Below are 24,321 nucleotides of genomic sequence, written 5' to 3' on the forward strand. Positions count from 1 at the left end.
CCTCCAGCAAAGCTCAGTTTTTGAACTCCTAACCTGGAGCCCCGTTACAAAATCTTTTCTCGTCACTCCCAGGACCAGTGAACAGAAGTCCCACACTGACTTGCCACAACTGACCAACCCCTTTAAATCAGACCAAACACAAACCACATTTCGTGTTTCAATACGTGTGGTTTGTCTGTTTTAGCAAGGCAGCAGAAGTAAAAGTTTTTCTGGAGGGGTCATCAGTCACGAGCTCCTGGGGTGTGCTCAGTGGGCTCCGAGGGCGCTGCTGTGATACAGTGTGTGCGGAGCGGCCCTGCGCCGGCGGTCTTACGCAGCAGGGATGCGGTTGTGACGCAGGTGAGGCTGTTGCCGTGACGACCTGCAGTCCTGCTGGCGCTGCAGGGGTCGGAGGTCAGGGTGTCCAGGTGGGGCCTCTGTGGCTGCTGGAATATCCTCCCTCCGGAGTCTTCCACTCGCACGGGGATCGTCCGCGGTTCGAAAGCCCCTCCCTGCTGGGAAGCCAGTCAACAGCAGGAGCGGAAGGGAGCCGCTGGGATTTGTCCTGTGGATTTGATGGGGCTGGTAATGTGGGAAAAGCTGCAAGAGCCCCGGATATTGGAGATGCAGTGACTTTAATCATTCGCATTTTCAACTCGGCAAATGGCTGTACCTGGGGGTTGTCATTTGTTTTTTGAAAAATGGTGGTCTTTTAAGTTTCTCGGAATATGTTCATATGGCTTTAGCATTAAAAGTGCATTTTCTTTCTCATTATCTTCCTTTACCTCACAACTCCCCCCGACCGGACTTCAGTGGCTGTCCAGCTGTGCTCGTATTCCTGTGCTGGGGACAGACTAGGTGTCTCACCGCGAGGCTGGGATCTTCACATATGCTTAAGGACTGTGTGAGGACGAGGTGGGGGGCGGCTGTGCCGGAGTGAGCCCTTTCCTCGCCTCTGCTGCGCTCTCGCGCGAAAGACAACGAGGCCGACACGACTGCTGCTCTCTTCATCTCCCGCCTCTTTAAGAGGTTCCCAGAAAAAATTGAGACAGAAAGTTGTTCTTGGTTTTATTACAAGCACAATTATGGTGTTTTTTCCACGGCTAGCGTTTGGGGAGTATTTTTAGCCTTCGGCACTCGCGCGTTCCTCTCCAGCGCTCCGGCCCCGACCCCCTCCTCGCGGCGGCGTTTGGCTGAGCTCCTCTCTCCTGGAGGCAGCGGCCAGCCGGGCTGGTCTGCGCCCCAGACGGGCTCGGACGCAGCGCCCTGGCCTGGCTGCCGCTGGCCTGTGCCAAAAACAAGGCCCGTCGGCCTGACGGCGAGGGCTGCTGTTCTCCGCTGTGGCAGAGCGCGTCGGTGTCTTGCCGGGGCCGGAGGGTGTGAGCCTGCCCAGGGAGGATTCCTGGAATTGTGTGCGGAACGTTTGCTGACGTGCAAGGGGAGCCGGCCCCTTTCCCTATTCCCCCCCCCACCCCCCCCTTCTTTTTCGGAATCCAGTCCCGGAACAGTTTGGGGTTGAAAAATTCCGCTCTGCCAGTGCCGCCTCTTTATGGGACAAAATGGCCTCCTCTCTCGGTGCAGCATCAGGTCCGCGAAACCAAAACACAGATTGTTGCCGAAATATTTTTCTTAGCGTCTTGAAATGTTATATTTATAAATCCTAATTGCTAGTCACCAAAGAAGTAATCACACGTTGGGGAAAGCCGATGTAATGTTTACGTGGTTGGAGTAATAGTAGAATTGATTTGTTGGAACTCGCCTGGTGTGGCTGTCTTGAGATAGGAGGAGTCCCTTGGCAAAACAGTCTTTTGTTATTCCGGCTGGTTGCTGGTTTCTACAAACAAGACTCTGTTGCTTTGCTTTTAAAGGAGTTGAGTAACTGCGTCCATATTGACGTGACTCCAAGCAGGGCGTGTAACTTTTTTTTTGCTGAAGCTGATTCACAGGACAGCTATATTCTGTTCACGCTGCAGGAAAGTACAAGACCTGCATTGCCTTTCTGTGTTTTACAGCGCTCCCTGCCAGAGGTGCTGGGTTAAGAGGGCATCTTTCACATACAGCAGTGACTCAGGAGAAGTTGCATCTGGTTCTTGTTCAGAGATCGCGAAGACCTTGACCCAGTCTCGCCACGCTTTATGCCCGGGGCACTTCTTCAGTGAAACATGGCATAGAGGTCACAAGTGGGAGCTAAGGAATAGTCTGAGAATGGGGCGTGTATCTTTACACAAAGGGTTGTGGGAGGGTGGCACAGTCATGTTGGTGAAGCAGATATCCTGGGATCTTTTAGAAAATGGGCAAGATCTGCAGCTCAGTAAGATTAGCAAGAAAATGAGCTGACTGTCCTGATAGCCTCCTCCAGTAAGCTGTTTAAAACTTTCGTTGTGTATGGATTTCAGCAAACCACTTCTGTGTCTTACTTGTTGAGTTTAGGGTCAAACTGAAGTCTGGGAGTGTCGACTTGGTGTACCTTGTTTATGGAAACAGTAAGAAGTCCTCAGCTGTACTGCAAATGTAGACGTCTCTAACACAGTAAGCAGTACAGTGACTTAAAAAGAATTTCATTATTATCATTCTCAGAAAGCAGTATTTGTATTTTAGCGTACTTGACCATTTTCTTTTTCAAAATATTCAACAGTAGTCTGGGGAGGGCGGCCAAAGTAAATTCAGATTTGATCTATTGCACCAGGACAGTAAAGATTCATTTCGAGAAACTGTATTGCGAGGTACTTTTCCCATATATGGCTGTGGGCCGCTTTGTGCCAGCACATGTGTGTCGAGGTTAGGCAGCCCAGGCGAGAGGAAGTCCGCGGAGGTCAGTGGCCCTGCGGGGTCCGGCCCTATCTGTGGGGCTGGACCAAGCGCCCCCTGTCCCCCGGAGGCTGGTGACCTCGGACACGGCGGGGTGCCCGCTGGCTCTGCCGCTCGACGCGCAGCACAGGACAGGCTAGCGCTCGGCCTACCTGGAGCTGCAGCAGCCCGCCAGCCGAGGATAAACACTCTTGAGGCTCTTCCTGTGTTTAAGTGTGGAGTTGTCAGGGACCTGGAGTGGCTCGTTAGTTGGATCCGCCAGCATAAGCAGCAGACAGATTTACTGCTTTCCTGCGTTACGTTGGCAGCCGTGTGCAGACACTTGACGTTAGCGCTCCCGCGCGCCGAGTCTTGTGCGGAAAGGTTGAAAGTTTAAGGTGACGTATCCAAGTATAGCCTTGGCTTTTAGCTGCTTCATTTGCAGTCTTTTACAGAAATGCGAAGTGTGCTCCAACAACTGTAATAGAAGAAATGAGTACTGAAACATCACGATGGAGGAAGAATGAGTGGAAGGTCTGGATTAAAAGAGCCACCTTTCTGTGATAGCTGGATCCCTGTGGTATTTTGTGGTGTGGACCGCAAAAACACTCTGAAACCTGAGTCTGTGAAGTTTGTCAAATTCAGCAGCTCTGGATTTATATGAAATAGGCCTAGTTCTTTTTTTATTGGTATTTAATTGTTTATGTGGGAAGTACTTTAATTCTGCGCCCTATTGAAGTTGCGTGTACTGATTTACTTTAACAGACTTGATAGCAACCTGCCGCTTTGATGTATACCTGTGGAGTCTCCAGCCAGGCTTCTAGTAAGAGCATAATCGACATGGAGAGGTTAAGGGGAAAATACCAGTCTCTCCGGAGCACAGATCAGGAGGAATATGGCTCTCTGTGCAGGAGACTAAATCTCATGTTGTGGGACAGTAATGAGTATGCGGCCTTTGGAAAGTGAGTGTTTCAGTGATTGTCTGGTGCCAGTTCTAAATCAAACTGGCAATTTCCAAAACGGCAATATTGAGTTGTAACACGTTTTATAAACCTGCGTGGCTGTGCAGCGGAGGAGGAGTGTGCCTGTCGTTATGTCTCAGTGAAGCTCCGAGCTTGGGCTAGCGACCAGATCTGAAGAGCAGAGCCTGCTGGTAAAGTCAGGAGGCTCTCCCAGCGGCCGACTCCCTGCTGACAGGGAGGTGCCATTCGGTTTCCGGGAAGCTCCCAGATTCTGCACGGATATCTGTTGGACGCTCAGGAGGCGCTCCTCCTGGTAACGGGGCCTTTAGTGTGGCTGGTGGTGGGACGGGGTCAGGGTGGCAGCTCTTGGAGCTGAGCAGGATTGTCTGGGCTCTCGTGTGGTGGTTTGTGATGAATTTATGACAGCAGGGATTAACCCTAAGAATTGAGCGATTCACTCTCGAGGCCTCTGGTTTTTTGTGTGAAAAGTAAAGAAGTGGTCACGTACTCTAAGCCTCTAGACTCAGACTCAGAACTCCCATCAACGGCTAATAAAAGATTAGGTCCAGAAATTAATATTAAATTTCCAGTTTTTGTGCTGAGTAACTGAAGAGAGAGCAGTAGACCATGTTTGACATCATCACCAAACCATGTTTTAGCATTTTCTCCTCAATAGACCTCAAACCTGGAACTCTATTTCTGATTAAAATTAAACATGTTTTTTTCACTTAAAATAACATTCATTTAACTTATTTCAGTTCATCTGACGATTAGAACTGAAGCAGTTGTCAAGAATAATATCAGTGAAGGTTCTGGCTTAATGTCACAATGCTGCTGGAAATGACTTATCACTTGCTTTTCTCAGCTAGGCCTATGTCATGTTACAATAAGTCTACACAGCTACTTTTGCTGAGTGTCAGTAAAGGGATATAAATCAGCCAGACTCCAAATATTTTCCTGGACACCACACAAAACAAGTCATTGGACTTGACACCTGTCCCCTTTAAATGCTTTATAACACAGCGAGCATACACATTTCTGGAAAAACAAAAATCTCCCAGCTGGGTTCTCTCTCTTGTAACCTTTCATTTTACTGGAGTTTGTATTCAAAAGGTACTGAAAAACAGGCATAACTTTTATTAATGTATTTAGCTTTTGACATTCATATTCAAGTGATGTACATGATGGATCAAAGCATATCTGAAATCTAAATGCTGAAGCATTTTTCATCAAAAAGAATGGATATGCAGACTTCCTTTAGACGTAAGAGAGCTAAAGAGAATATAGGAAGGTATAAAAACCACTTTTATTAAAACCACTAACCCAAAACTCAGAATCCCTACCTCCCTCTTTAAGCTGTTCCTTGTGTAGTCTTAGTGTATCATTCGCTGTCTCACCCAGTCACCTTCACTTCCTGTGTCATGGTCATTTTGCTTCCGGTCAAACTGATTACAGTTCCTGTCTCCGTTAACATGCTTTTGAAATGGTCTCTGGTCAGTTTACGCTGGTTAATAGAGGTGCTGAAAATGTTCAAATGGAAAATTAGTAGTATTATTACTGGGCTCTAAGTTCTCTCAGTCGAGAATAAAACATGAGGTTTTTAGCATTTCTCTTCTTAATAGAAATATTGATTGAAGCTCAAGCTTAAGGTTTTGAACAGTGAGGTATAAATGACAGCAAATGCAAAAGGGCTGTACTGACACACATTCTAACTGTGAAGTCTTCTACAGGAAATAGTCTTTGCACCAGGAAATGGAAAGTGATCACTTTTATACGATGGTCCATGCGCAAGTCAGAAAGCTCTGGAAGAGCGAATTGGAAGAGTGTTGTGCAAGCCTAGAAGCGTGTATTATTATGAAAATATCTAGCTGTCTTCCTTGTTGTGATTGAGCACACTGGAAGCTTTAATGTAACTGGACATTTATTGTAGAGCATCCTTTGTTTAAAGACTTGGTCTGCTTCACGTTTTATAGCCTTAACCCGACTACTGACACAGCCTTAAACTCGGAAAATAATACCAAGCGTTCATTGCCACCCAGCAGTATCGAAGTCTGTTAATACCAACTGCAGTTATATGCTTGTAGCATACTTTTACTGTCCCAACTTTTCATAGCTCACCAAATATTTTTCAGATATTAGAACTAACATAGCAAGAAATAGCTAATAGGTTTAATTTGAACTGAAACATAGACTGCAATTTGTGATGCGATATACTTCACTTATCTGATGCTTTGAATCTGTGCTTATCTTTTTTTTTTCTGTTTAAAAAAATTTTTTTAGGTCTTTTAGACATACATGCAGATCTTTAAGAAATACACACTATAGTTATAGCAGCAGGTCATGTTGTAACTACACGGACAGTGCCTTCATGAAGGGCATTTAAAAGGAGAGTTAACAAAGGCACTAACGCAACATAACATGTCCAGGGGAGATCTTTTATGAAACTAGAAAATGCAGTGAGAGTTGAGTTTGATTTTAAAAGAACCCATTTTAAATGTTCTGGGCTGTCAGCTGTAGACAGTGATAGTCTGCTGTTTAGACCAGTTTAGCCACATTGTTAAAGTAGATCAACAGTAGACTCACCTGTTCATAGCACTGCAATTATCTGACTGAGTGCATGAAGGAATGTAAATGTACTGATTGAATGTTGTGGTTCTACATGTGCAATCAGAACACATCCTATATTTTCTGCACTTTGAGACCCGACTTGGCCTCTTTCAGAAATGTGCTCTCATTTTTCTTTGTCTGAGATGTCATTTAGTTTCACTGGAGCCCTGTCTGGGGCAGCTACAGTGAGCAGTTAGTCGTGCTGCGAACAGCGGACTGTCGGCTCTCATCAGATCCTGATGTGGCTCTGGGCAAAACGATTCGTTTTTGTGAGCGTTGCTGAAAGAGAAGTCTCTGAAAACCAAAAGCAATTTACAAAGTCACCCTGTCCCCCTAGTTAACAATTTATGTCAATAACATTTCATTCTGTGATCTTGGAAGTACTAAGAATGAAGTGAGAATTGTGGGAAAGAGTTGCATGTGGTGAGCCGGGGAGATGCAGCTCCTTTGGTGTAGCAGGAGTCCTGGCCTCCAGCAGGTAAGTGATGGACCTGCAGCTCTCATACAGTGTCCCAGCCTTAGCAGTATGAGATGCCGGGTTGTGGAAGGATCACAGTAAGAAAAGGGCAACAGTTCAATTACAGCAATTCCTAAAAACTCTTGTCGGAACGGCGTCTAAGTTCAAGCAGGTAAACTACATACTGATTATATCATATGCCTTGTCTGTTGTCATTTTTGAGAAGTTGTCTTATATGCGAGAGTACTAGAGTGGCTTACGGTCCAGGACCGGCCTTCGGTATTCACCTTCAGTGTAAAGCTGGAATATGAAATCTGAAAGTTCCCCTCCACCCAGAGCTCTTAATTATTCGCTCACCCGGTGGGAAGAAGCTCACCTTGCCTCTGGGGCGGTGTGCAGTTCTTCTCTCAGTTTGCACTTCCAGGCTAGATTTCAGAGAGGGCGAAGTCGAGTGTGCATCGAAAGTGTCGCCACATCAAAAAACGGATCAAAAAGACAACTTCAGAAACGTCGATTTCAAGCCCTGTTCTGCGACGCTGAATTAAAGCATGCCTGCCTGTGAGCGAGCAACTGTCACAGAAGAGACGTTCTTCACGTAGAAAACTGCCTTTCTGTGTGGTGAACAGGTGTTAAAGTTTAATCTCATGTCGGGCAGGACGGACTGAGGGGTGCGTCACAAGACGGTCTCTCGTGAGAGTCTTGTATTCCTGTCTGCAGTATTGTGGTCCACTTGGCGCGCGCGCGTGTGTGTGTGTGTGGTGTGTAGCTCTTGTCTGCACTGATACGCACTACTGGGCCTCGGATGTTCTTAGCTTGGTGACAAGAAGTGAAACCTCAGCTTGAGACAGTAGTGTTCCTTAATGAAGCATCAAAGCCCATCTTTCATTGGTTCAGATACAAATTAATAGAAATGCAGGCAAGAAAGGTTTAACTACTGGAGCCCTGAGTTCCATACGGATTTGCAAATCCAGCTGGGCGTGTGTGCTGTCACAGAAAGGCTGTGACATTGCTTTGTGAGCACTATTGGGCAGACAGCGCTGCGCTTGAATTTGGTGAGCAATCACTGAAGCAGTCAAACAGAAAATCAGGTTTCAGAATGAAGCGGCATTCAGTTGTGAAATCTCTAAAATTATATCCGAATGACAGAAGACTGTCAGGGTTTAAACTTACTACTTACTAACCTGCAACAGTTACTTAGACTTGGCATGAGCCATAGCCTTACCTGCTGAGGACTGGTGCAGCCCTTTGGCATGTTGGGGCTGAATGAGGTCTGTGTCATTGGTCTTGCTTCCCCCTGCTTGCTCTGAACCTACTGTGAGTGAAGGAATAATAATAATAATCCTTACACTTACATTGCGCTTTTCTGGACACTCCACTCAAAGCGCTTTACAGGTAATGGGGTCTCCCCTCCACCACCACCAGTGTGCAGCCCCACCTGGATGATGCGACGGCAGCCAGAGTGCGCCAGAACGCTACCAAGTCACCAGCTCTCAGTGGGGAGGAAGTGGGTTCATTCTAGCACGTCTTGGGGGTGGATGAGAGCCCACTCTGGCCCTCGGCTGCTCAGAGCAGAACAGGGGCAAGGCGCCTTCTCCATTGCAGTGGCACATTTCCCTCTTCATACTCCAGAACACACTGCCCAGGGCCTTTTCTTTTTTGTGCTCCTTCATTCTCTCATAGATGAACATACGAGCTGAATCCTTACAGTGCCTTCTCTTTTTATCAAAACCCAAACACACATGTCAAGAAGCTCACTCCCCATCATTTTCTAGCCTTTATTTCATTCTGTTGACGAATGATTTTGCACATTGCCTGTTACCTGTTGTTGTTTTGCACATTGCCTGTTACCTGTTGTTGTTTTGCACACTGCCTGTTCGCTCTGTTTTTCTTTTCTTACACAGTTGTATTGTTGTTTGCACTACTTGGCGTCTGAGATCTAGCTAAATAGCATTTCCTTATACCATATATGACAGTAGACTTAGAGCTTGAACATTGCGACCTTGTGGGTTTGAGAATCTCTCATGCTGTGGACCCAGTGACAGTTTCTGTCAGATCATAAGGCTTTTTTTAAGACCCTAATGATGTACGTCTACTTCACTTCCTGTGATTAAGGAACCACCGCTGTCAGTTTCCCTTTTCTCAGTCTTTCTTGTCATAGCATAGGCCCGAACTAATTTGAGGAACAATATTAGTAATCAGATTCTCTGGGGCTTCTGGTAGCCTCTTTGTTGATTGGCCGAACTCAAGGGAAGTCGCTTCGATTGGCTGAAATGGAGAACAGGCAGGGGTGAGATGCCATGGTTGGTTGGAGAGGGAGGTTTAAATGGTAACTTCGGTTACCCTATCACTGGCATCTAAACAGTCGCAGCCACCCAGCTAATGAGATACTTATCTCTTATGTTGCTCTGTGTAATACTGCCCCTGGCTGTGTGATTAGCATAAATGAATCAATTTGAAATGTAGTTTGTGAATCATGCAGCATCTGGCCAGCACCAAGGTTTCTGATGTGCATGGAACAACATAGCTGAAAGCCGTTTAATAATGTAAGACACCCTGTCCCTATTTGGAAGGGCGTTAAACAGAACAATTAACCTGGCATGCCTCAAGTTATTGTTGAATCCGGTGTGTCTTCGCCGATCTCTGGGAAGTGATGTCAGCACTGAAGAAATCAAAGGTCAAACTGGCTCACAGTTCTGCTTGAGGTCTTTTGACTCATGTGTGCCATTTGCTTCTTTTTTTGTGCTTTTCTTAAGTTCACAATATTGATGGAATCTGTCAGGACACGGAACACTAGACTGTCACAGACAGGGTCAGTCTTTAGTTTTGAAGCAGTGACATCAATTTACATGAGCAAAGATGATAACAATAGAAGGAGATTATGTGAGATCCTGAAATGATGCTGCACGTTGCAGAATAGAATAAGTTGCTTGTAAAGGAGATTTTATTCCATTGTTTTAACTCTTGGTCAAAGTCTCAAAAAATGAAAAGGCAAAAGGACATGCCTTTAATAGCTCTGTAATTAAAGTAAAGCAGGAGTTAAAGTGATCACTACTGCTGTACCAGCAGGACATTTAGACAGCTATGTGGTCTTATAGACATTAGATTGACCGCTGTCTGAGCTCGGGTAGTTTACCTGGAGTCTTCTCTTCTGCTCATCAGGGTGAACCAGTTTCAATAAGCCTAAACCAGTATCATTGATGTATGTATTGTTTAAAAAACTTAATTTTAATTCAAAACGAATTAGTAAGTAATGTTACCAATCTTAGGTTTGTCCATATTAACTACAGAAAGCTCCATATCCACACTTTTTAGCTTGATTTCCTCTGATTCCTGGTAACACCAGTGGGTACAGCACGTTTTGTTTAAGTTAGAGATACATTAGCTCACCTGGTGTGGTTAGACAAACTAAACACTTGGTGACTCAGAATTTATGGGGCATATGTAATATTTGCCTTGGGAAGATCAGTCCCCAACAGGATGTATAAGATAAGAGAAGCCTACCCCCCCCCCATAAAACAGAATTTTAAATGTATATTGTAAAAATAAAAATGTGCTCCTGCAGAAGCTTTGTGTTCTTGACTTTAATGAAGAAAGGTGCTTTGAGAATTATTTCAGAAAAACTCTTAATATTATGTGCACAAAGTCCACAGCAGATAGTGCCTTTTGTTGCCTGTGGTAAACCTCAGATTTGACACCCATTTTCCTGGAAGAGAAATAGAGCCCTGTTTTTGTAGGCCCTGTCAAGGTGAGGGACGCTGGTGAGCCGTGTAGCAGACTCCTGTGAGTCCCAGGCGGAGGGCAGTTCTCTCACAGGGCTGCCTCGCCTCTCTCCAGCCCCGCTGCTGGGGACGTCTTCTCTTGCGCCGTCCCCCTCTCTGGCTGTGAGCTCAGTGTGGCTTTCTGCGCGTCATCTGGAAAGGCCCCTGGTGTGACAGATGTTGTAATGGTTCGGCAGGCCGGCGCAGCTGTTGTATTTCCGCTGACTCAGTGTTTCCTAATGAGAGGTGACAAAATACCCGCTTCACCACAGGTATCCAGCGCCACCTGATTGCCACACATGATTGTCTTCCTTGGTTCTGAACGGCAAAATGTCAAAGATGGCGAGAGGCCACCGTCACATCGCCGAGTCCCGAGTCGGCCTGGCCCCTTTGTGACCGTTGCCCGACGCGACTGCGAGAGCCCCGTTCCAGCAGAAATCCGAGGGGTGATCTCGGCCCCCGGGCTGAGCCGCAGCCGGCAGGTGCAGTGTGGAACGGCATGAGCAGCATTGGCTGCCTCCTCAAGCCACACAGCCGCTGCAGGTTCGACATGGCCTCGTTTTCGTGGACGCGGGCGGCGAGGTTTTGAGGCTTGGTCCGGAGCCTGTGGCTAACAGTAGGTGGAGGACTTGCATGCGCTCTGCTGTGTGGAATTAACCCTGGGGGATGGAGGGAGAAACGTTCGCTCTGCTCTGAAGCTGTGCTGTTGGTGCCAAGTGAACCTCATCCTGCCAGTCCCCGCCTCTGGAACGCCCCAGTGAGAAATACCCTCTTCCTTCTCCTTCTCCTTTATCGTCTCCGGAGGCCGAGGGGGGTTCTCTTTGCTTCCTTGCGTTGCTGGGGCCGAGAGGAGAGATGGGCCGGTGACGTCCAGCTCTGCGCTCTGCGCTCTGCGCTCTGCGCTCTGCGCTCTGCGCTCTGCCTGCCGGTCATGCTCATGTGTTCTGCAGGCTTCGCTGTGGAAGTGTCTGTAGTTCTTCACTCGCCTGTAGTCATGAACAAATCGTGTGCGACTTCAAAAGTGCCAAATCAACAATTGAATAGCGGCTTTGGTGTGAGCAGGCTCACCTACCGTTAGTGTGAGACAGTAGCTGTACGTCTTTCTCACTGCTACATGTAATAGCAGATACAAAGCACATTTTTTATGTACAATTATTTTTACTTGTGTTCCCCTGAATGAAAAACGCATTGCCCTCAAAATTGTCAATGTTGAGATCTTATCGTGCGCGGAGCCTGCAGTCGTGGCTCGTCTTCAGCGCTGCCTGGGTGCACTCAGCCGCCGGTGTCCGACCTGACTGACACTGACAGGCAGCTCTGGCATGTGTTGTGAGAAACCAAAGCCCAGGAGCAGTGTGAGCTGCCTGTGGCTACACACATAGCAGGGCTGGTCAGAGCTGATAGGACCCTCTTTGGAAGGGGCGAAGCTCGTGGCTTGTTTCCTTGCCTTGATCCTTGTGTTGGGCAATTCTTGCGAGAGCAGCATACGACCGCTCAAATATATGTAGAATAACTTCAGTTCACTTCTTTCTGAGGTCTGAATCTTAATATGGGTGTCCGAAGCCATTCTTCAACATGCACGATGAACTGATTATCCCGTTATGGTTGGCTGGAAAAAGATTCTAAAAGAATTTCCCTGATTATAATCGTTAATTAGCAAGTGGAATCCTTTGTGGGGCCATTTGGACTCTTAAAGCCTGAGTTTTGGCATATCGTTAAAAGTTTTGTTTGGTTAACTTTATTCGTGGGGCAGTGCTGTCGTGGAAAGTTAGGGATTAGAACACATTGAAGGAACCAGTCTCTAAGCACTTATATTGCCAGGGGTAGGTGTGTAGCTATGAGTATACGTTATGGTTAAAATCACAATAAATCACATCTATTTCCTGAACAAGACAGGCTCACATTGATCGCTAGAGCATTATCTCAGAGATTTTGTTTGCACTGTTGAGGTGTGCCGAAGATATCAGGGTAATTCTGGAACTCTGCGAATGTACAGGAAGAACACGTCACTTCTGGAGTCACAGGGTTGCTCTGCCCTCCAGGGGGTTCGGGAAAGGGGCAGGTAGCCCCTCTTTCGGAAAGAGGCAGGAGTGACAAGGCTCCTGGTGCTGGCTGGTGACAGCTTTTTAGATTTCCTATTTTTCTTGGAAAAAACTAGCCCTTAATGCCATGAAACAGAGTACTGCTAGGATTCCTAATTGAAAACAGAGTGCACTCTGTGACTTGGGCCTTGGATTTCACATCTCATTGGGAACTTGTTCGGCCACATACTTAAAATAGCTCTCTGACGTGTGCTTGCCTGCTGAGGAATGTAGCTGTGGCAATTCAGCCCGTCCTGAGGCAGGAAGTTATGCAAACGTGCATGATTGAACAGAAGGCTGTGTTTTTATTCAGGCTTTTTCGGCCTCACTGCCCAGCAGGCACTGCGCGGTCTGGGCTGCAGCCCCGGCCCTCTGCAGCTCTGTCTGGGCTTTGAAACCGATGGTCCCTTCGAGTTTTTTTTTTTGTGCATTTCATTGCACGCCACCCTGAAGGAAAGTGCGAGCCAGAAAGAGCCCGCACGTGCTCGATCTCCACCTGCCACTGAGAAGCTGTACTTCACTTCAGCATTGTCTGTGTCCATGTTTTTGTAGAGTGGTGGCTAAGATGAGAAAGAGATACACATGGAAATAAAGTTCCTGCTGCCAGGATCAATATTAAAAGTGAACACCCATTGAAAATAGTTTTTAATAGATTTAAGTGACTTATTCTGTTAATATTTTGTCTCTGTGCTAAAGACTAGGAAAGCACATTTTATACGTGTGGAGTGCACTCTATTATACATTTTATACTATGGAAATAAGTGCATTTCCATCATATTGTCCTTTAGAAAATCCATAAAAGTGACCATATGTAAAGCAGTGCTCACAGTGTCAGATAAACTGTAAAAGCAGAATTGTGTCCAAATGAAAAATAACACATTATTTACAAAGAAATCAACATTGGACAGTTGAGTCTACAAAAGGAATATTAGCTTCCTGTGTTTCACCTGTGTGTGAATCTTGCCCTGTGTTGCAAGGAAGAAGTGTTTGCTTGTTTTTGTGGGCACTTAAGATGAGCCTAGTTGATCTCATTCTTCATCCAGCGTCAACAACAGATTTGAGGGCTTTTACTCAAATGAAAAAAGATGTCATTTCTGTTCGTATGAGGTCTGATGTGTCCTACCGCATGTTGATTGGGGAAGAAAAACACCAGTACTGCATCAAGAGCTTCTGTTTGCTTCCCAGGAACCTCTGGCGGTTGAGGTCGTGTGTTACTGTGTTCTTCCCTGCCAGGGTGTCTCTATTGTCCATTTTACAGGCTCCTGTCCAGAGCGAATGAATGTCTGCCCATTTGTAAAGCTGGGTAGTTTACCGATGCCGCCTGTGTGAACTACCTGGTTCAGGGGGAACTTCCGTGCCCCCCAGGGGTTCGGACCCCCTGCCTGGGCTTATAGAGCCCAGAACCCTTCACAGAGCAGCCTTCCCCTTCGCTAAACGGGAGTGTAACGGGCAGTGTCCGTGCTCAGGGTTGAAGGAGTGTCTAGAGGAAAGCAGAACTGGGTAGACAGTCCCTGGCTGCTCTGCACGAGCCCCTGAGTTTTACCCTCACGCGTGGCCTAGCTGTGCTGGAGATGTACCTGAACCTTTTTCTAGGCAAACGTGCAGCAATAGAGAGCCTAAAATATGGAGGCATTGGGACCCCCCATAAAGCCCGGACCTGTTGCGCTCCCTTGAGGTTTTTGTCAGTCCCCAGACGCCGAACGGGAACAGGTACCAGTCAGCAGGTCCCTGCAACTCTGAAAGAGCACTGTGTGTTCGCCGCACCAGCCTCTAGAAAAGGTCTGAAAGGCTCCCGTGACAAGCTCTTTTATGTGTCTTGGGCAGTCTGCTTTGTCCCCTCCTCCCTCAGCTCCCCCACGTCAGCTGGAGCTTTGCTGTCGAGATGGGGGGGTTGAGGCAGTGGGAGCGCTGGTGCAGGAACGGTGGCGGAGGTGCTCACCCTGGTTTCCCCGCGTGACAGCCGCCTGTGTGTTCGCAGTGGACGCCGAGCCTGTCTGTCCTGCTGCTGGCTTCTGCCCGTATCGCTAGTTTTTTTTGTAAGGGCCGCCCTGTCTGGGAGGAGGTCCGGTTGGTCATGCACCATGTGGCTCAGAGCGCCGCCTGGACTCTGTGCCAGTCTGAGCGCAGGCGCAGCGCTGCAGACCTCGAGGGGCTGCAGCGCCCCTTTCTTGGGGGTAGTCTGCTAGATTTGTGAGAGTGATCCTGAGAGATCTGAATTAAAATCAACAGCATTGGAACTGTAATTTTTACACGCATTTAGATCTCACTGCATGTTTGCTGTTAGGTACTATGTGAGAGGGAGATGATCTGTGCTATCAGGATGATTTGTTCGCCATCATTCCTTATACCTTTGTGGAAATGCCACCTTGGGTATTTTCCCCCTGTTTCTTCTTGCCAGTTGCATGTTCAGTGAGGTTGGTGTCATGTCTCAGTACCCTACAACAGTGATACCAAGTACTGCAAACTACAGCGTTTGTACTGGACTAACGGTACACTGTGTTTGCATTTGTTTGCTTGTACGATTGTGCAACTGTTGTGATTTCCCCCAGTCAAAGCCATCATTTTCATAAGCTTCCAAACTTAATCCGACAGAGGAAAGAAACAGCCCAGTCCAGAGTGCTTCCATCACTCCAGCACAATAAAGGATGGGAGTTATCACACTGGGCTGCTCTCATTACCAGGTCCCTTATCTTTCAGTTCGTGCTTTACATGGATTCATAATATCAGCCATTATAATTTGAATACAGCAGGATAAGTCATTATAAACAAGCAAGTCTTACTTTTTCAATGAGGAAGGTTATGCAAACGGTCATTAGAACTAAAGTGTAGGATCATAAGTGCAGAAATCAGATCTCAGATCTACATCTTTCCTGTCTTAGAAAAGGCAGGTTTTGCTTTATTTGTCGGCACTTTTTACACAAGCAGCAACAGTAGTGAATGCACACAGAGCGAACAGATATGGTGTAACTAGAACATTTAGAAGGCCCTTGATAAAGTTCCTCACAAAAAATGAATTGTCAAAGTGCTGTCAGTTGGCATTCAAGACCAAGCACGTGTTTGGGCTGGGAACTGGATGATGGAAGGAAAAAGAATAATAATAAAGTTTTATTTATAAAGAGCTTTTCAAAACACAAGAATGCTGTACTTAGTGATGAACTCCAAGGCAGTTAGACACAGGCCTTAGTAAAACTGGTTGTGGTTTAGATTTGCAGAACCTAAGAATTTTGGGTCTCGAAGAGTCAGAGGAAGGGCAGTCCATAGCAAAGGAACAGCGACAGACATAGCACAGTCGCTGAAAGTGCGAGATCTAGTCCTGGGGACAGTGAGCGGAGGAGCAGCCTCAGCTGAGCGCAGTCTGCAGGAGGGAGAGTGAACATGGAGAAGCTCAGAGATGTATGATGGAGCCTGACTGTATAGCGCCCTGAAAGTCAGTAACAAGATCTTACATTGATCTTTCCATCTTCTCTGCTGGCGGTTCCTCGCCCTGGTCTCGAGGGACCCTTTTCTGACTTTGTCCCAGATCGGACATTTGCTTGCTGGCAGGTAAAAGAAATAACACATTGCACAATACAGTAACACCACATGAACCCTTTAACAAATAAGAAATATACATGTATGTGACAAAGAAAAAAATTATATAAATAAAGTAGAATATACAGTACATTCTCCCAATGGAGCTGGTTGATTGCTGTGGGAATAAAAGAGTATTTTGTTCTGTTGCTCTTGATTCTACACTCAGATGGAAGGAGCTCACATTCACTGTGCAAAGGCTGGTTCTGACAGTCAGTGATTATATTGGCCTTCTTCACTCTTCGTTTGACGTAGATGTCTGACAGCTGTAGTTGTTGTGCCTCAATATTGATGGCTATGTTCACAGTCCTGCTCGTTGTGTTTTTATTATGTGCATTAAGGTTACCAAGCCAGGCTACTGCAGTGAATATTGGGACAGATGCAATGAAAGACCTATAGAATGAAGTGATGGTTGTATGGCACACTTTTCAACAGCTGAGTTTTCTTAGCAAGAGCAGTCGCTGTTGGCTTTTTTGATATATCAATCAATGTTTTCCTCAAAGGTTAGTTCGTAATCAGCAACAGTGCGAGGATATGTCTAACTGTTGACAATCTCAATTTCTTGCTCCTCAGTGACTGTTGGTTTTGCACCTGGTGGTTTGTTTTGTATATTCAACAATCACGTGTTTGGTTTGTGTCCCTTTGTGTCCTGGTTTTCGTTCTGTTAGCCCGTGATGCTAACTGATGCCCTTTCTTGATCCACTTTCTTGATTAGGGACTTGTTAAACTGTAGCTGCACTCTCAAACCTTTGGTTTCCAAAACAACCTGTTCGAAGCCTGCTTTTTCCATCACACCCAGTGTCATGCAGTCTCTCTTCAAACCATTAAGAGCTCAATTGTCTCAGCAGCCCTGACTGGCCGACCGCCTCCTGACGAGCAATGAGTGCTCCTGTGCTGCCCCAGTTTGTTACTTTTTAGTTAAAACACCTGAAAGAGGTGAGTTCTAAAACTCAGAAATTGGTAAAGGATTGATATCTGCTACAAACCCTGTTCCACCTTTCAAGCACTGAAAGCAAATTTAAAAATACATCTCAGTTTGACAATAGAAATCCAGTCATGAGCGATTAATAGCTCAGCTGGAACAAAAACCAGAAGACATGGGAGCCTCCCGGGACCAGGACTGGGCACATGGATCTGGACAATGTGTGGAAGCAGTAAAACAGGCAAACTGAATATTAGGATATATAGTTAAACATTTAATTTAAATTAAAAGACTGTTAGGTTAAATTGTGCAGTGTACTGCAAAAACCTCATTTTTAATCTTGCGTACATGTTTGGTCCCCAATTACAAAAACTGGCTGCTCTGGAAGCAGTAAAGAGAAGAGTTATCAGATACACTCGTGGGCTTAATGAACTGCCCTACACTGACAGGCCGAAAGAGCTGAACCTTTCTAGTCCAGAACAGGGGAAACGACTGGGCTCGAGGACCAAAAGTGCTCCTCTTGGAACCTTTCACACGTTTGTACACACTGTGCCAGTCTGACAGGGATAACAAGATGATTGTAATAATTTCTCAGTTCTTCGGACCTCATAGAGTTTATTTTTAAATGGGTTCAAACTGTTCTTTAAACGGGACAATTTCTGACTTGCAGACCTGTCTGTGTATTTGCCTTTCTAACTGTTTGTCCATCTGCACCTCTCCTTTCTATCATGTTCATGACTGACATAGTTTGCTTTGTACCTTGAGATCAAACCTACATAAGTGTTCAAACTTTGAAACCATTCTGCAGACCTTGACTTCTGGACCTTGTAGCACGAAGTACGTTTGTAACAAGTGGTGTTTCCACACAGTTGATTCAAATGAAATTCTGACCTGCTTGTGGCCCTCAGGGCTGTGGTCCTGCTGGTCAGGGAGAGGTGGACAGGGGCTGAGTGTGGGCTGAGCCTCAGGGCTGTGGTCCTGCTGTTCAGGGAGGTGTGGACAGGGGCTAAGTGCGGGCTGAGCCCTCAGGGCTGTGGTCCTGCTGGTCAGGGAGAGGTGGACAGGGGCTGAGTGTGGGCTGAGCCTCAGGGCTGTGGTCCTGCTGTTCAGGGAGGTGTGGACAGGGGCTAAGTGTGGGCTGAGCCCTCAGGGCTGTAGTCCTGCTGGTCAGGGAGGGGTGGACAGGGGCTAAGTGTGGGCTGAGCCCTCAGGGCTGTGGTCCTGCAGGTCAGGGAGGGGTGGACAGGGGCTGAGTGTGGGCTGAGCCCTCAGGGCTGTAGTCCTGCTGGTCAGGGAGGGGTGGACAGGGGCTAAGTGTGGGCTGAGCCCTCAGGGCTGTGGTCCTGCTGGTCAGGGAGGGGTGGACAGGGGCTGAGTGTGGGCTGAGCCCTCAGGGCTGTGGTCCTGCAGGTCAGGGAGGGGTGGACAGGGGCTGAGTGTGGGCTGAGCCTCAGGGCTGTGGTCCTGCTGGTCAGGGAGGGGTGGACAGAGGCTGAGTGTGGGCTGAGCCTCAGGGCTGTGGTCCTGCAGGTCAGGGAGGGGTGGACAGGGGCTGAGTGTGGGCTGAGCCCTCAGGGCTGTGGTCCTGCTGGTCAGGGAGGGGTGGACAGCGGATGAACCCTCAGGGCTGTGGTCCTGCTGGTCAGGGAGGGGTGGACAGGGACCGAGTGTGGGCTCGAGCTGTGCTGTGAGTCCTTTCGGACTTTCATTCATTCTCTGCTTGTTTTGTATGAAACAGCAAGTTTTGCGAGTCCACAATGTGAAGAAGCTGGGCCCAGTCTGTCATCCGCAACTAATATCACTGCACCGAGAGTCGGCCGTTTCGGTTGCAGCTGAGCGAGAGCCGGGCAGCGTTCTGGTGTGGCGAGCAGTTCAGTGTGCGGTCAGCTCTCTGAGCCGGAAGAGGCTCGGCTGTGAATAAGGGCTTCTGATGCAGGGAGTCCTTTCTAATACACAAGGAAATAAAGTCCTGTTGCTTTAATCTCTGCATTTGTTGAATGTGCAAACAGTCATCTGTTGTTTTATAATGGGCTCGTGGTGGAATTGTGACCTTTTGTCCGTTTGGGAATTTTGAAAACGTGCTCCTAAATTGACTCACAAAAAGGCTTCCTGTACTAGACTGAATTCACTATAGTGACCACAACACAGTAAGAGTGTCTGTTGATTAATAATGTTTTCCAGTATTGCAGTGTTTTATGTAAAGAGGTTTGTTAGGTATTTTTGTGCTTGTATTTTCAGTGATAAAGAAAAATTAGATCATTCATCTTTTTAATAAAAAACCTACGTGCATGTGACATACTCTGGGTTTCATTATGTGAGCCCTGTAAGGGAATCCAAATTTGGGAACATATGTCGCACATGCTAGCTCATGCTATCTTCCTATATCTATTTTTGATATAAAACACCTGCAGGTATTTTTGATATTCTGCAGTGAATAAAAAGATTTTGCTTTTCAAATGGTATTTGCTTTTGAAGGTATACCAGACTTCTGATCAGTTGGGTCATTCCGTGTTTAAGTGAGAATTCTTTAAAAGGTGCTAAACAAGAGGAGGCCATTCAGACTGTCCAGCCCATCAGAGCGTCAGTGTAGCGTATTGATGAGAGAATCTTATCCAGTCCTTTCCTGACAGAAGACAAGGCATTGGCTTCAGCTGCAAGACTGCGTAGCTCGTTCCACCCCCCTGTGCATAAAGAAATGCCTGCTGTTCTCGATTTTTAACTCATTTCCACTCAGTCATCTCATTGCTAAAGGATCTAAGAGTGTCAGAATTTACCACCTGTACAAAAACGTAAAACGGATGTATCTACAGTTGTGTGCAAACGTTTGGGCAGCCCTCGTTAAATTGTATGTTTCAGTGCATCTTTAAGTGAAAAGACGTTGGCACAGCCTCTGTGTGGTACAAACTTAAACATGTCGTCTTTCTGTAAGTTGTAATGCACTATTAGTATTTATTTACAGTTTTGTAGATATTCAAAATAGCAAAATATGGCATGTGCAAAAGTCTGGGCACCCTGTCAGTCCATTGTCACACCTCCATTGTCAGCATGTGCTTTCAGACTCTTCCTGTAGCCAGCAGAGTCTTTCACTTCTTGCTTTAGGAGTTTTTCCTCACTCTTCCAGCTCAGAAGTAGGTCTTCTTGCTTGCCCTGCATGTCTGAGATCTCCCCCCAGATTTTCTAAAATATTCAAGTCTGGGGGCTGTGAAGGCCTTTCCAAACCCTTAATCTTTCCTTCCTGTAAGTACTTCATGGTTGATCTTAAAGTATGTTTCAGATCTTTTCTTAAAATACTTCACCCATTTTCAAATGTATCTTCTGTGGTTGTGGCTAAAAAGATCAATTTTAATTTCATCAGTCAGCAGCACTTTTTTCCAAAATGTTTCTTGGTTATCAAGGTTTTGTTTTGTGTACTTTAGACGTTGATTTTTGTGATAAGGTGGTAGGAAAGTCTTCCTTTTGACAGTACTCCCATGCTGGTCATGTTGTTGTGTAAGCAACGCTGTACTGTGGACCTGAGAGCCACTACTCCAGTGTCATCTAAACTTTTCTGCAGGTCCTTTGCAATGATCTGTGGGCTCTGCTTCTCAGATCTGACCGGTTTTCAAGCAGTTCTGTCAGATTTTTCTGGGTCTTCCAGATCTTGGCTTGACTTCAGCAGTTCCCTTTAACTTCCATTTCTTAATGATTTTTCAAGTCCTCAGACATCAGCTTAGAGGGGGCCATGGATGTTGAAAGTAGGCAGAACAACCTGAGAAGTTAGAAGGGTCAGAGTGCTAGTTCAACCCTGACTTAATTTATGGCCTAGTGCATTCAATGAAAAATCAAGTTTGGGGCCTTTGAAGAACACATTAGAAAAATCTGGGATTTTAAATGACAACAGAGTCAGGACCTGACGTTTTACATCTCATCCAAAGGATGGCGCCTATTTAAGTATAGTGTCTCCACCACTTTACTGGGGCATTAGGACCCACACAGACTGCAGGGTGAGCGCCCCCTAGAGGCCTCTTCTTAGCTTGCCCAGGAGTCTCCCCTCCAGGTACTGGCCAGGCTCACACCTGCTGAGCTTCAGTGGGCTGCTGGTGGTGAGCTGCAGGGTGACACAGCTGCTGGCAAGCTGGAATGTTCAACTGAACATTTTTAGTCTTGAGCAGGGAGGACCTGATCCAAGTATTCCAAACCCTCATAAATCCGTTTGACTTGATAAAATAATCGACGACAAAATGCAAACCCATAAGTGCAGGTGAAAGGTGTGGGGAAACGGCATGTAAAACAGACCAGAAGGCATCTGTGTACGCCGAGGGTAGTGTGAGCCTGGCCACAGGGATGTCCCCTGTTCTTTCTTGGCCTCTGTCGAGACGCTGCTAGCGGGCAGGCGAGACAGCTGGACAGAATGTCTTCCTCTCGGAATCGGTGCAGAGCAAGCTGCCGCCCTGCCATCCGGGGGCGCTCTCGACGGGCTCGGTCGTTCAGCGCTGCCTCAGCCCACGGGCCTCGCGGACTCGTCCCGGAGCAACGGCCGGAGCTGGAGGTCTGTCAGGGAGCCTGCACCTCCTGCTGCGGGCCTCGTCCCTCACCTGTGCGGGGCGAACCTTCTTCAGTGCGAACGCCAGACGCGGCCTGCGCCCTTCAAGCCTTCTGTCCCCTCTTTCGCCCAGAAGCGGTCCGCTCGCACTGCTGTTAGACCGCTCTTGTGTCCAGTGGGAGCAGTCCCTCCGATGAGACAAAGAGCCCACAGGAACATGCTCCGCACGGTCACTCAGACCTGCGATTTCCAATCTCGTGCTGCTGCAGACCATTTGGCAATCGCTGTGTTGTGGTTGGGCATCGGGAGGCGGGGGAGCAGCATAAGAGCCTGTTTAATAAATTATATTACTCATACCCCGAGCCAGTTAAAACATATCCTGAAGAAATCTGGTGCTGTTTCACGAATCCGGGGCTACATGCTGGAGTGCTTATTGTTCAATCTCTGAATATCTTTCTTCTTTTATATCTCGGTAATGAACAGCTGGGAGTCTTTATATGGTGCAGATATTTCTCCAATGTTAATCTTTTCCCCTGCTGTGTTCGTGACCCTGATGGAGCAGTGTTGACTTTGGCCCTGCTCCTTTTAACCAAGTGAAAAGCATTTCCCTCCGAGGACTTCCTATTCTCCCTTTTAACTTCGGTTTGAATCTTTCCGTGTTCCTGCGCTGTGCACGAAGGCGAATTGCTTTACTATCGGTGAAGGTTCGGTTAAAAACTGCTAGCTGGCAGAACGACTTATTTTTTATCCTTCAACTGGATCAGAGACATTTACTACAGAAAACCATCTCTTGTTGCCACAACAGCTTCGAAACCACTCATTTCCTGTAGCTGGAGTGAATAATTGCCATGCATGTGAAAGTTATTATTAGATCAGATCAAAGGTGTAAGGAGAGACCATCTTTGCTGTTTTCAAAACAGAGCTTAGATTATTTTTGTGTCACTTTGCCTTTTGGTAACAAAGACAGAATGTTGAAGACTTGCTGAATTGCATTTTGGAAATAGTTTTAAAACAGAAATTATCAGGTTGCCCTACAGAGCAGCGAACCACCAAAACTAGCAATGTGCCACAAACTGTCTTATGGTTTCTCATGGACAGGATAGCAGAAAGACACCAAGAATTCTGTCACAAATATTTTTTTTTAATTAGTGGAAGTTGACCCTGTCAGCCAACTGAAACAGCTGCTAAATCGTGGAACTTATGCTTATTTTGTCACACAATTCCCCTGTAAACCTAGGCTGATCCAGCTTCCCAGTTAAAAATGCAAAAAGTTTTGCCTGTTCAGAAATGAATTGAGTTGGTTAACGTTTCATCTTAGCAGGCCGGTCTTTTGCCTCATCAGTCATTCAAGCAGACAGGCGACCCAGAGCACCAGGGCCCATGTAACACACACCTCAGTCCAGTTTCACTCATCTTCCTTCAGCAGAGTACAGCACTGCACACAAAACATCTCTGGGTCGCAGTGATCTCCATTACGGTTTCCAATATGTCATTCAGATTAAGAAGATTATGAACCCAGTGAAGGTTTATTAACAATTCTCCAGTTCCAGGGGAGACTCAGTGGCTGCTATTTACTGTTTAAAGGGGGGCATGGAGCTGGCAAATGACAGAAAAGTAGAACACTACCCATTAGACGTGCTCTGTCACCCAAGTCTACAGCTGCCTTTCCTTCTTGGAGAGCACTGTAGTGGAACCTCTTACTTCTTACACGAGCCCCAGGGCTCGCACTTCTCAAAGAAAGCAACAGAGATGACCTTCTTTGTGTTTTTTCATCCACCCGCTCCTCGACTTGTGTAAGGGTTCTGTTCCACAAGGATGTGCCTACAATCCTTTATTAACCACTGCGTGGACGCAGATGGAGGGTGACCATTCCTCCTACTGAGAAATAAACCAGTTTTGCTCCAAGGAAGACACCTTCAAAGACAATTAGGATAGACACCACATACAGCATGTTCTTAAAAATGTAAATGAAGAGTTGCCAGAGAATGGCCCTTCAGTTAATTTGTGAATACTGTATGTCTCAGTGCCCTCCGCTGTACTGTTCAGTTATTAAACAAACTAGCCAGCTGACCTGCAGTACCAGCGTGTCTTCGGACTGGTGGAGGAGACCCATGCCAACACGGAGAGAGTGTGAAAACTCCATGGGGATGGCACCCCAGGACCCCAGCGCTGACCGCTGCGCCACTGTGCTGCTCCCATACATTTACTCATCCATCCTTAATGCCCAGCACCCCAAAATGTAGTCAGTGGGAGGCAAGCTGTAGGTATTAGAGAAAGCATTGCATGTCTTGTGTTTGAACATAGCCGTAACGGTGTCTGGCACTGGTCTGTTTACACCTGCATACAGCTGCCATTTCTGAAAGAGGGTGAGGTGAGGACCCTCTCTGGAGGTTTTGAATACGTTATGTCCTGTTCTTTACCAGATATATCTTCATCCTAAACAGCTGTGTCTTGTCTCTTTCCAGGATGGCTTGGATGCTTTGGTTTATGACTTGGACTTCCCCGCCTTAAGAAAAAACAAGAGTATCGACAACTTCTTGAATAGATGTAAGTACTTCCAGAGACTCTCGCTCCTCCTTTACAGAGCAGCGTTTCTGTCCATCCCCGTCCTGCGTTAGGATTGTGGGGATATCCAGTAACAAAAGGGCTTTCTCCAAGTTCATCTGCTGACCCACATAA

At 46.7% G+C, this 24,321-nt stretch overlaps 1 protein-coding gene across 3 annotated transcripts in view; it reads left to right on the forward strand.

Annotated features, from left to right (window-relative positions):
• Window positions 1-24,321, forward strand: part of rock1 (Rho-associated, coiled-coil containing protein kinase 1) — a 65,552-nt gene that overhangs the window by 10,052 nt on the left and 31,179 nt on the right. For all 3 annotated transcript variants that reach the window (XR_015940692.1, XM_088642053.1, XM_088642054.1), the window contains exon 2: window positions 24,108-24,189. Coding sequence is in view for 2 of the 3 variants with exons in the window: in XM_088642053.1 (XP_088498179.1) it covers window positions 24,108-24,189 (82 nt within the window). In the remaining variant the exon portion in view is untranslated. The remainder of the gene's footprint in view (window positions 1-24,107; window positions 24,190-24,321) is intronic.

Source organism: Lepisosteus platostomus, chromosome 8, assembly GCF_059453375.1.
Source record: "Lepisosteus platostomus isolate fLepPlt1 chromosome 8, fLepPlt1.hap1, whole genome shotgun sequence".
In the NCBI taxonomy this organism is placed as follows: domain Eukaryota; kingdom Metazoa; phylum Chordata; class Actinopteri; order Semionotiformes; family Lepisosteidae; genus Lepisosteus; species Lepisosteus platostomus.